This window comes from Carassius carassius, chromosome 32 (genome assembly GCF_963082965.1).
Source record: "Carassius carassius chromosome 32, fCarCar2.1, whole genome shotgun sequence".
NCBI classification, from domain to species: Eukaryota; Metazoa; Chordata; class Actinopteri; order Cypriniformes; family Cyprinidae; genus Carassius; species Carassius carassius.
Genome location: NC_081786.1, coordinates 22578020 through 22590600, shown reverse-complemented (window position 1 = coordinate 22590600; position 12581 = coordinate 22578020). Strand labels below are relative to the sequence as shown.

Below are 12581 nucleotides of genomic sequence, written 5' to 3'. Positions count from 1 at the left end.
ATAACATGTCACTGTAATTTATTTCTCTTTGCACTCTAGGTTAAGGAAGTCAAACAACTGTTTTCAGAGAATTAACAAAAGCATGATGCTCAATTGTAAGGTGAAGTGAGACTCCATAAACTTTAACATCTAAGTCTGTGACGATCTTTAAAAGTTCGTAATTATTGTCGTCATTTGCAGAAACAAAATGTTCGTTTTGAAGGATTTCGCTGTGGTCTCATAGTGAAGGGAACACTTACCAGACCTTGGGTTTGTTGATTGTTCAAATGTTAACAGTAGCATGCTTAGCCGCAACCAACGAGAACAATTTGGGCTTTACTATCAAAACAGTTTCTCTAATGAAAACAAGCGAACCACATTTTCCACTTTCAAAAACAAACTGAACAGAAAAAGAGACAGAAATATTTTGTTTAGCACTTTTCAGTACAAAACACCTGCTCAATTTCGTAAGAATTAGGAACAGAGCTACAGCCAGTAAGATTATCAACAGGCCCTGAGCTTTTCATTCACATTTTCAGTTCAGCTGTCCACTGTAATACGCAAACAGCTGCATACCCAACACATATTTCTACTTATACTGTAAACTACTACTAAACATTCTCCCTATAAACCTTTTAAGACAGACCTATAATGAACACAGTGGTTGTTAAGGCTTACTATAAGCTAGAAGCCACAAGTCAACTTTATTTTTAACATTTAATACAGTGTATTAAGGGCCCGCTCACTTTTTCAGTGGTCTTTGCTCAGGAAGAATTTTTCCCATAGGAATTTTTTTTTAAGTCTTTGTTAAAGTGTTATATACTAGCCAGCTACAAGGTCCATCACAACATTTTACTGGAAGAAAGAATTTTATTTTTTTTAAATCAGACAAAAAAGAAGAAGCTACAAGACTGATGAAGCACTGTGAATGACAATTTTAACAAAATTAATTTGAACTTTGAACTAAAACTAAACTTAATTTTGAACTAAATTACGTTACTTAGAGCTAGCATTTGTTTTGCTGGTCTGATTATCAACTGAGAGGATCATTTTTCATTACACACCTGTCTCTGGAACAGGTTTTATTATTGTGTAAAGTAGGAACTTCAAGTCACTGATGGATTTTCTTTTGTGTAGAACTGAATATTTATCATTAACTTTTCCAACAAGTTTGAAGAAAGACTGGAAATTCCAAGTTGAATAAAAAACACAGCACAGGAAATCTTCACTAAAGATTATTCTGAAATGGCTATGGAGATAATGAATGGGAAAAAATATTTCTGGACTCCAGAATAATGTTTGTGATTTCAGTCTGTGATTTCACACATTAGATAAACACCTGAAACAAATTTAGTTGAAGATAGACTTACCTGAACAACTTCTATTCCTCTTTTCCTGAAAGAAGAAGAAAAAAAAAAAAAAGCATTATTTGCTCATCCCACAGGTTTTAACAAAAAAAAAAAAAAAAAAAAAAAAAAAAAGGATTTAACAAGAATAGAACATTAAACTTATTTTTAAAATGTAGGATATTTATCATAGAAGATTAAATTCTGACATAAAAATGAAGCCTGGATAAAAATGTCTGTTGCCTAGCAACACCAAGTTGAGATCCAGAGAGCCCTGACTGGCCGTAGGAAGTGAAACGACACCCGAGGCAGGTTTGAGCTATAAACCGTCGTACATCAGAGCCATCAACCTGCCTGTGCTGATAGAAAACCTCTACATCTAGACAACGCACAGCTAGGAGCAACTGTCACAAAACAAACGCTAGTCAAATGTTTCAATCGACCCTAGTGTTTCTAGAAAAACTAAAAGACCATACCTGAAAATTCACAAGAGGTTAAAAAGGTGACAGTTCGGAATATGACCTCAGTGTTTCCCATTCATTCACTATGGATATTTTTCTTACAAAAACGCATCGATTGGCTACTTTGTTCACCCCCCCGGAGCCGTGCGAGACACTTTTTTTTTTTTTTGGATGGGCGCTTTTTATTTAACTTTTTTTTGGACTGATGCATGCAACACCTGCTGAGTGCCATTAAACAGCTTGAAAGATCAAAGACTATTTTTAATATAACTCCGACTGGATTCGTCTGAAAGAAGAAAGTCATATACACCTAGGATGACTTGAGGGTGAATAATTTATGGGCCAATTTTCATTTTTGGGTGAACTAACCCATTAATAAAGGCTTTCTGAAGTGATGAGACGTAACATGGACAATTCTAATCCGCTGTCATCCACTGGACGCCACTCTCATGAACGAATGTATGACAGTTAGCGGAAGCTAGAGATTAAGGTTTATAAAGTTTTCTTACACAAACGCTTCGCTTGGCTTCAGACTGTATGACAAGCTATCAGTTTGAATGCTGTCTTTATGAACGGCCATTAGAGTGTGACTACTGACTATATGGCAGGCTATCTGTATGATTACTATCTGTATGACCAGCCATCAGCGTGTGATTACTGATTGTATGACCAGCAACAGTCTCAGAAAAATGGTTGCAAGAATCTCATTTTTCATGGTATCTTGTTCAGATTTGTAATATAAACTCATAAGACACGTGACTTAAAACCTATTACTGGATTGCTCAAGGACTGATTTCATGAATTTGTATATGAAAAAAAAACATTCAGTGTTTTACAGGTTGTTGTTTTTTCAAGGCACTTCAATGTCTATATCTTTTATCTTTTTGAGCTTTATCAACTCTGGATGATGAAAAGTAAAGCCTAAAGTGTCTTCTTTCCAAAGTTACCTAAATTGTATGTGTAGCACAATGTTGTCAGGAACTGTTACACTTTTAAGGTAGGTAGGTCATTTTCAGCTGTGAGTCCCAAAAAATAGTCCATGTGACATCAGTGGTTCAACTTTATAATAAGCTACTTATTTCTGTTTACTTTGCACACAAAAAAAAAGTATTCTTGTCACTTCATAAAATTCCTGTTGAACCACTTTCACATTAACTATTATAATTTTAACTATTATAACTATTTTAACTATGTCCTTACTACTTTTCTGGGCCTTGAACAAGGTAGTTTCAGACCTTATTTAATATTCTGTAAGAAAACAACAGGAGTTATTTAAGTCTCAGTGCAAATCAACTTTTCTGTGTGGGGTAGGGCTGGGACAACGCATCGAGGAGTTATTTAAGTCTCAGTGCAAATCAACTTTTCTGTGTGGGGTAGGGCTGGGACAACGCATCGAGGTCATCGATGACGTCGACGCAAAAAATACGTCGACGCAAAATATGCTCATCGATTCGTCGACCTGTTTTTATTTCTCTAAAAAACATTTTCAAAACGTTTACCTTATGAGCGCTGAATATACGTGATGGCCGGATCAACATTCTGTCCAACGTTATATAACTAATCCAGGGGTTTTTCTGCATTGATCTTTTTTTTTGGCGGCTGTCAAAGCCTTTTTGATCGGTGAGTGATGTGAATGACTGCGGCGCCTGACAGGGCGCGTACGAGAGAGAGCCCCGGCTGTGCGCGCGCACTCACAGTCTTCAAACAACACGAGCGCTTCTTGCTCTCTCTTTCCCTCGTGCATATTAATCAAAATCATTAAACACGATAGAAAAAGAAACACCAAAGTTTCACGCGCGCTCACGCACTCACAGTCTTCAAACTACACGAGCGCTGTCTTGCTCTCTTTCTCTCTCTCTCTCTCCCTCGTGCATATCAACCAAAATCATTAGACACGATAGAAAAAGGGGGGAACGCCAAAGTTTCACGTGGAGCATTCGGAGATTTTTTTTTCTCCATGACAGGCTGCTGGCTCCCACTGTTAATTTTTTTTTTTTTTTTTTTTTTTTTTGGAATAGCATTCAATAAAAAAGGTCACCCAAAATACTTGTTTAGAGCAATTGAAAGAATACAGTAACCAATGTAAACTTGAAGGCTTTAAGCTAATACAGAGAGTGCTTTTACAAAAAAAAAAAAAAAATTAACAGTGGGAGCCAGCAGCCTGTCATGGAGAAAAAAAAATCTCCGAATGCTCCACGTGAAACTTTGGCGTTCTGCCCTTTTTCTATCCTGTCTAATGATTTTGGTTAATGTGCACAAGGGAGGGAGAGAGCAAGAAGCGCTCGTGTAGTTTGAAGACTGTGAGTGCGCGAGCGCGCGTGAAACTTTGGTGTTTCGCCCTTTTTCTATCGTGTTTAATGATTTTGATTAATATGCACAAGGGAGGGAGAGAGCAAGAAGCGCTCGTGTTGTTTGAAGACTGTGAGTGCGCGCGCAGCCGGGCTCTCTCTCGTACGCGCTCTGTCACTGTCACTCACCGATCAAATAAGGCTTTGACAGCCGCCAAAAAAAAAGATCAATGCAGAAAAACCCCTGGATTGGTTATATAACGTTGGACAGAATGTTGATCCGGCCATCGCGTATATTCAGCGCACATAAGGTAAACATTTTGCAAACGTTTTTTAGAGAAATAAAAACAGGTAGACGAATCGATGCGCATATTTTGTGTCGACGTATTTTTTGCGTCGACGTCATCGATGACCTCGACGCGTTGTCCCAGCGTATCTGATTGGTCAAGACAACATTTGAGGTGTGGCCAACAGGCCAGTTTAAATACTTAGGACACCATAAAATTTTGCTCTTAGCTTGCGTTTAGCTTTTGCTCTCAGTCATGTCTGCTTTAGCTTTTAGTTTTAGCTTTGCTTTTGCTATCATTCATGCCAGCTTTTAGTATGCTTTTAGCTTTTAGCTTTGCTTCCTAGCTTTAGCTTTTAGCCATGCAGTTAGTCATCACTGTTAGCTGTTCTTTGAGCGCGGTTCCAGTGTGCTTCGGCCTGCACACCTGCTGCTACTTAGCCACGATGAGAAGAAACACCACCTAGTCTCGTCAAACTTTACTTCTTTTCTTTTCCGTTTGAGAGTTTCGTGTTCTGAGTTAAGTTTTGTAACGCCGTGTCTCAGAGTCTGACCTCGAGTGCCCGTTCAACTTCAACCAGCCACACAACTCTGCGTCTTCAGCCAACGCCCAACCACGGGCTTCCCAAGACGTCACTTCAGCGACTACTGAACTTCCAGCCAATCGGCGACATTGGAAAACCCCCCTTCAACGACAACTTTACACAGGAGACGCAAGTACTACCTCCAAACATTTGTACTGGTGTATCTAATATAATTTTAACCTCATTGAGGAACTCAATGCGAGGGCTAATTAAGTGATTGATGGTTGTTCATGTCTATGCAATTTTCGTATTGCTGTAAACTTGGGATTCCACATTTCCATTCTCTTAAACTCATCTTTCCCTAACTTTCGATCTTCCTGCAACTTGTGTGAATATGTGAGTGCGTGGGTTTATGTGCTAGATTAGTTGTCTTATATTTATCTAATAAAGCCTGAAAAGAGAAGTATCTTGTGTTTTGTGCTTACAAGTTAATTTCTTAAACTGCCGATCTTGTTACTGTGCTAATTGATAGTGTTTTCACTATACTTTGGATATTAATATCCAGCGCAGATTTGATGTTAAACGGCTCGTTCAGTGAATCGCAGGGCGTCTCAGTGATCAGCCGTGAAACAGTGATTCTGTTCAAATTCCCTTTAAAATCTTAAATGATTCCCTTTGAGCTAAATTGACCTGTTTCCCTTACAATATACATATATATATATATATATATACATATACATATATATATATATATATATATATATATATATATATATATATATATAACAAATAACAAATGTCTGCCGGTGGGCTGAACATAAGCTCCCTTCATGTTTAATTTCTCAGTCAAACATAACTATCTTCATTTTGCATCTAAAGTAAATAGATTTAAAAAAGTTTAATATATTTTTATTGGAAAATGAATTTAAGGCTTTCTGCTCTTATTTAGGCTTTAAATTATTAAAAGGCAGAATTAAGATTTTAAGATCTTTTTTAAGCTGTACATTATAATGTGGTGCCTAAACTTACTTTAGCAATTTAGAGCAATTTAGAGCAATTTTCTGTTTTTTATTTATTTTTTTACAAACCTTTTTACAACTTTTAACAGTTATTAGCCACAATATAAAAGTTATTATCAGTCCTTGAAAGAAGTACATCCATAGATACAATTTGGAAATATTTGAACTTGATGTGATTAAATGTTAAAAAAATAAAAATAAATGAACAAATCTGATGAGGGTTAAGTCCAAGCAGAGCCTTGCATGTGATTCAGAGACAACGTCCATGCTTCGGTGAGAAAATTCATATCACAGGCCTGGAACTGGTGAGATTAGCACATGTGGTTAAAGACCTACAACGCACATGAAACTACACCAACCAACCTTGATGGCTCCACCAACTTCCTCAAAACTGATTACATAGGCAAGGCAATACTGCACCTGAACTTCCTGTCGAATTCTGACAAATAGCAGTTTTTGAGTGGCTGCATATCTAGCTAGTCCCTGAATGTCAACAGCACATAACACATATCCGTCCATCCTGTATCAGGCTTATTCAATATTAAACCAAATCTATTAATAAACATTCGGTAAAGGACATGAAGGGGTGTGAAATCGTGACCTCATTTCTTAGGAAGCACAATCATGACTTCTCTAGACCACTGTTTATCCCTGCAGCTGTGAGCGAGGACTGCTTATTACGTCAGCAGGGAATAATCACAACCAATCACCGTCGGGACGGGACACACACACACACACACACACGCTTGCACATGCTGGCGGGCAAAATACTTGAGATTACCAAAAACACAAACTGCTTCGGCCTGACTCATCCATTGCTGCTATGCTTCTCTTGTCGCCCTGGTTACAAACAAACTGAAAAGTTGCTTGGTTAGTGTGTAGCAATTAATTGTAAGATGAAGGCAGAAAGTCTGTGTTTGTGCTGCGGACAATTATAAAACTTCAAGTAGAGTGCTTAGGGAGAAGTATGTTATTACTTTTCTTCATGATCAGATGAGAGATATCTAGGGACCAGATTATCAAAGAATTGTTAACTTTAATTTGGGCTTGTAAGTATCCATCTAGCAATGCTAGTGGTTTTTATGCTAGTGGTATGGTTTTTAAGCCACGGATCGGATCGTTTTTCGGATCAGCAAAAAAAAAAACTATGCAACTTTGCTTTCCATAAGTATGTTACCACAGCAAAAACTCTTAGCCTAAGAAAGTTCAAACATTATTAAAGAGACAAGTGAACAGCCAGTAAAAAATAAGAACAAATATGCTACACAAATTATAAGCATGGATAAATACAACAGAACAATGTTACAAATAAGGTTGGTAGAATTTAGATTCAGAAATGTAATAATTAAGTATAAAATGAAACTGCATAGTTTACTGTATACATTAAAAAATAGATTCATCTTTGTCAAAAACATGTTTTGTGGTTTGATGAGCATAATGAGAGCAACAGGTATTAGGCTGCTGCCCCTTTAAGACCTGATGCACAGATCCAATATAGCCTAATGATACACAATTTCTCAGCTGTTCTCGTTTAAAACACAACAGACTGCATTTGCCACAATGATTGTTGAGATCAGTATTTTGTCATAATTTTATGAGTATATTGAGTGAATGAGATAGGAAAGGTGGTTCAGTTCGATGTTCGCAAGTAGTTAAATGCGCCTCTCTGTGTTCAAGCTTCATGTTTGTGCGGCTGTGATAGAAAACAGCATGCAAGAAACTAGTTCCAGGGCGGTAAACCAGTTCATACCGAAAACCGGTGTATATTTTCGTTAACGAACGAACGTTATGCTGCGCCGCAGCCGCGCAACACTGTTTCAGATGGACCCTTTAGGCCGGTGACACATTGGCTGCGTCGCGTGAGCGTCGCGTGTCTGGCGCGCTGCTGCTGTAGAGGGAGACAGTTGACAGACCAGGCTCTTGTCTTCATGACAACAATATCAACTTTTTTTACACACCTACGCCTACTGATAAAGGACACCGTCAAAAGTATTGACGGCTAAATAGATTATGTTTGACAGGTGCAATATTTGAAAATCGATAATTTATTTATTTTTTTAATTACATTTATATCTGAATTTATGTCAACCTATATACTTTTTAAATATCAAAATATCATGTATTCATATGTATTTCCTGTAAAAAATGACATAAAACACATTTTCCTATTATATTTTGCCTGGAAACGCTTCCAACACGCGCGCGTGTCGCGGTAAAAATAGGCGTCGGTTCTATTTCTAGCATGCAGGCGTTTTCCGCGCGACTCACGCAGGCAGTCTGCAAGCTCTAAACTGTTAACATGGGAGCCGAATTAAAAACTGACACGCCGCGCGGCTGAGACGATTGCGACACGCATCCAGTGTGTCGCCGGCCTTACGCCTGTTTCACACACTGTCCAGCTGCACGAGATTGCGGTCCATCAGTGCATTTTAAGGAGCGGTGCGTCTGCAGCAGTGCAGCGATTGTTAACGTACTGAGTCTATTTTTTCTGTGCTGCAGGTGCTGAATTAAAGTGGAAACGCATTGTTCATGGGAAAAATGAACATGGATTGACAATGAAACGCAGTCATATGGGTTTTTGGCTAGGTTTAAAACAAGAAAAAGAGTAACAAGAATATTAACCAGCAGAAAACCGGTATAATTTTGAAAAAAAAAAACATTATATAAATTTTTGGTCAAACCGCCCAGCACTACAAGAAACTAATCAAGTTCCATTTTACCTTTTGTTTTGCTAGAATGGTTTAAATCGCTTGCGTGTGTAATGACGTACAACTGATTAACTTTCACTCTATTATGGTTAAATTTTGCAATTAATCTGTGGATCACATGTGTGCCGAACCGTGGGGCTTGGTCCGTAAGAATCACGGATCAACTACAATCCGTTTAACCACTAACCAATGTCCTAGCAACTAGAGATGAGACCATATCAAATTTGCAATAAATTTTAAAGCTTTTATCATGGTGATAGAAACTTAATAGCAGCCCTCCTAATAACAAGTTTAGTAACTTTGTATTATATAACAAAAAACACCGTAAACATTAATGCTCAAAATAATTAGCTTGAGTAGGGACAACTAATAATTTTTTAAACAAATTACATTTCTGAAGCTAATTTCTGCCACTGAATAAAAAAAAAATTGTGGCTTTTTATCTCAGAATTCTGACTTTCTTCCCACAACTGTGAATTTACACCTTGCAATTCTGACTTTTCTGAGAACTGCATGATAGAAACTCCCAGTTGCATGTTATAAAGTCAGAATTGCGATATATAGAACTATACAAATAGAAATTCTAAGAATTGAGAAATATAAACTCGCAATTGTGAGTTACAATTCTGTGGAAAAAATACTATTTTTTTACAACTGCAGTTTTGAATTTCGACTATAGCTCTTTATGTTATAAAGTCACAACTGCAAGAGGTGGTCTCGGTCTGGTTCTAAAAGAAGGAGTGAAATAAAAGAAAATCTAAAATAAAAGAATTAAGGTGTGAACATGACCCGACCTTCATCTGATCCAATTACAGAAAGCACTGTGCCTTTTTTGAGTTAACAGGCTCCCGTGGCTCAATCAATCGCTTTTAAACCAAAATGCTTAAAAACTAGTGCAAATAAAAAAAACTAAGTGACCATGGCACACAGCAACGTGAAGGCGATAGTCCACAATCTCTACCGGTTTCTATCGGTTAAAGGTGGTGTATGTTTTTTTTTTTTTAAACACTTTAGAAAACTGAGTCGGGCAGAGTACCAAAACAAACTTGTAGCCAATCAGCAGTAAGGGGCATGTCTATTCATGATGGGGACGAGAGAGCGCTCAGTGCACAGGACGGACATTAGTCAAGTTAAGTGACGACAGAAAGATAGAGATGGCAGATAAAAAAAAAAAAAGTAAAAAAAAAAAAAAGAGGAAAACATCTGCAGATCAAAAGAAGGCTTACAATAAGGCAAGAAGCAGGACCTGTGTAAATATCGGATTAGCTTTCCAGTGCTGGAGTGAACTCAAGGAGCAGGAATGCCAGCGATCGGACACTGAAGTAGCTTTGTTTCTTCTCAATAGGTGAGTAACATTGGTTTTGCTATGTTTTACAGAATTAATATATGCTGTTAAAACATATATATGAACTGTAAAAGCACAGTACTACCAAAACACATTAGACCTGTATTATTATCACATAAACACACATTGCTTTCGCTTATTGATGGCATCATACCCTCGGCCGACTTGCAAAGCAGATTCATAGGTGTGATCGACAAAGGACAAAAAAGCAGGAAACTATACGGTGCACTTTAACTTTTAAAATTTAAATACACATCTAAATTAAATGATTGAACAAAAAAATCTGAAAAAGGAGTAATGTGGGAAATATGCTTCAAAGACTGGGCAAAATAGGGATGAAATCCAAAAAATCTGTCGATAACTTGCTGCTGACGTGTACGAAAACTAGCCATTTATTGGGCATTTCTTGTCCTCCCAGATGTTTTGTTTTTCCTTATTTCTATGGTGTCCTTTACATAGATTAAAAATAACATCTTTATTTGCCTCTATATTTTTGAAAGGTATCTTTTCTTGTGTTTTTGTTCAGCCATTTTGTCAGTGCTTTATTATAGACTTCTATGATTGCTAATTCACAACAGAAGACGATTATTAGGTTGAACGTTCAGAATACGATTCCATAGGTTATATTCCAGCACGAATTTCGCGAATGGACAGCGACTCTTAAGTAGCATGTAGAACGCGTTCATGTCAAGTAAAGTTTTTGGGAAAAGCGTGTGGAATTGCGGCGAAAATTATAACCTTGCACATTGAGAGCGCTTGTGGCAGGGGGGGCGTGGTTTAGCGAAGTCTGCAGCAGGAGAGAGAATCAGGAGACGAGCGGTAAGTGAGTGGTTTGGGCAGAAATTATCATCACCTGTTTCTTGTTCTAGTAATTGGCGTGGAGAGAGTTTAAAACGCCAGGAGAATCGGAAGCAAGCGAGAGAGAGACGGACTGCTGACCCAGGCCGGAAACGAAAACGGAAACCGGAAAGAGTAACCCGGAACTAGCGCTGTCAGAATAAGAGTCACCGTTTGGGTGTTTGTAACTTTTGAGTTCTTTTTATTTTATAATAAAACTGTCAGCAGTCCCGCCGACCCCTTTGTCCTCTTCCTTCCAACCAACGAACTTTGCTACAGCGCTCTTTAGAGCTAAGATACATTGTTATCGGGAAACTTGACCCAGATCAGATTTAAGCATTCATTAAAGTGAATTGGTTCAAAGGAGTCATTAGTTTGAAAATCGGACGAGTCATTAGTGGACAGATATGCTCATATGCTCCGCGCATATAACGTTACTCCCAAATATATTTTTAGGTCGCACAGATTCAATTTCAGGAGCATATGCGACAAAAATGTTGGCAATTTCGAGCCTTGTAGAAACTGCTAAACTTTCTAGCTAGAAGTAAGCAATAACCAACATGGCGTTACTTTGCTAAGGTAGCCCAGAATCGTTTAACATTAATCTTATGGAATATGACAAAAGTGATCAATTGATTGGTCAAATTTTACTAGACCTGCATATAAAAATGAAAGACAATATATTGGATTTGCTTACATGAATCACCCGTGTTCACGGTCTTCGTCAGTCAACTGAAGCTGTTCACGTGAGTAGATGGTTGGGTGTGTGCGCATTCAGAATGGTGCGCGTACACTTTGAACTTCAATCGTGACAAATTATTGGACTACTTGCGGAGTGACATGACGAGATGATTCAAAGGCGCACAAAAAACGTTGACAACGGTGAGCGATCATTATGTTTACCAATACCCGACCCATCGCAACCGCCTACACCCCGACATCCACCTCCCCCCACCCCCGCACTTTTTTTTTTTTTTGCTTGATTTACGAGAGCATCATTTTCAGGTCGGAAAAGCCGGATTTCCGGATTTTTCCGGAAGAATCACATCCCTGAGATTCCTCCATAATCGTTGCCTGGGATGTGTGCGTATGTGTGGGGAGGAGCTATCAAAATAGGGGCGAGACTCTTTTGGGTAGGGGCGTGGTTGTTTAGGTAATTTGAAATATCAACATTGGCTACCAGAAATCACTTACCCCACCTTTAAACATAAACAGTATATCACTCACCCCTACACCTCTCTATGAATAAAAACTTTATACCTAATCCTTCATCTGCACAGTGCCAGTGTCAGCATGCCCTGGTAGGCAAACATAAGAGCATGCCCTCTCCACTTGAACCATCTTGCAGCACATCTTCATCTTTGCAAAATCCTAATTACAACATTGCATAGATGACATTATCTCATATGATGTTCATAAGTTTCTTCGTATTGCATTAGTAGCTGAAAAGAATAAAGAATAAAAATTCTTTAAAAAATATTAAAATATTAAAAGAATAAAAATTGGACTATGAAAGATCTCCATGATCAGCCTAGTTTCAAACAGCATATAAATCAAAACTGCCTAATGTTACCGACGCAGGAAGTGGTAAACTAGTGTGAAGCTTTGGGGTGTTGAAGAAGCAATCTATTGCATCTGTGTTTTCATCATTGATATGAATCTGATGCGGGTGTAGTCTTTTACAGAAACACAATTTTCTCAGCTTTCTGTTCACAATGTTGCGTCTTTATTAAACTTACCCACATTCAGTTGATGTTAAAACAGAATGTATTAAATGGAATAAAATGC

At 38.0% G+C, this 12581-nt stretch overlaps 1 protein-coding gene across 1 annotated transcript in view; it reads right to left on the bottom strand.

Annotated features, from left to right (window-relative positions):
- Positions 1 to 12581, bottom strand: part of LOC132113013 (inositol-tetrakisphosphate 1-kinase-like) — a 51812-nt gene that overhangs the window by 32521 nt on the left and 6710 nt on the right. Inside the window, exon 3 of the mRNA XM_059520800.1 lies at positions 1350 to 1374. Within this exon, the coding sequence (XP_059376783.1) occupies positions 1350 to 1374 (25 nt within the window). The remainder of the gene's footprint in view (positions 1 to 1349; positions 1375 to 12581) is intronic.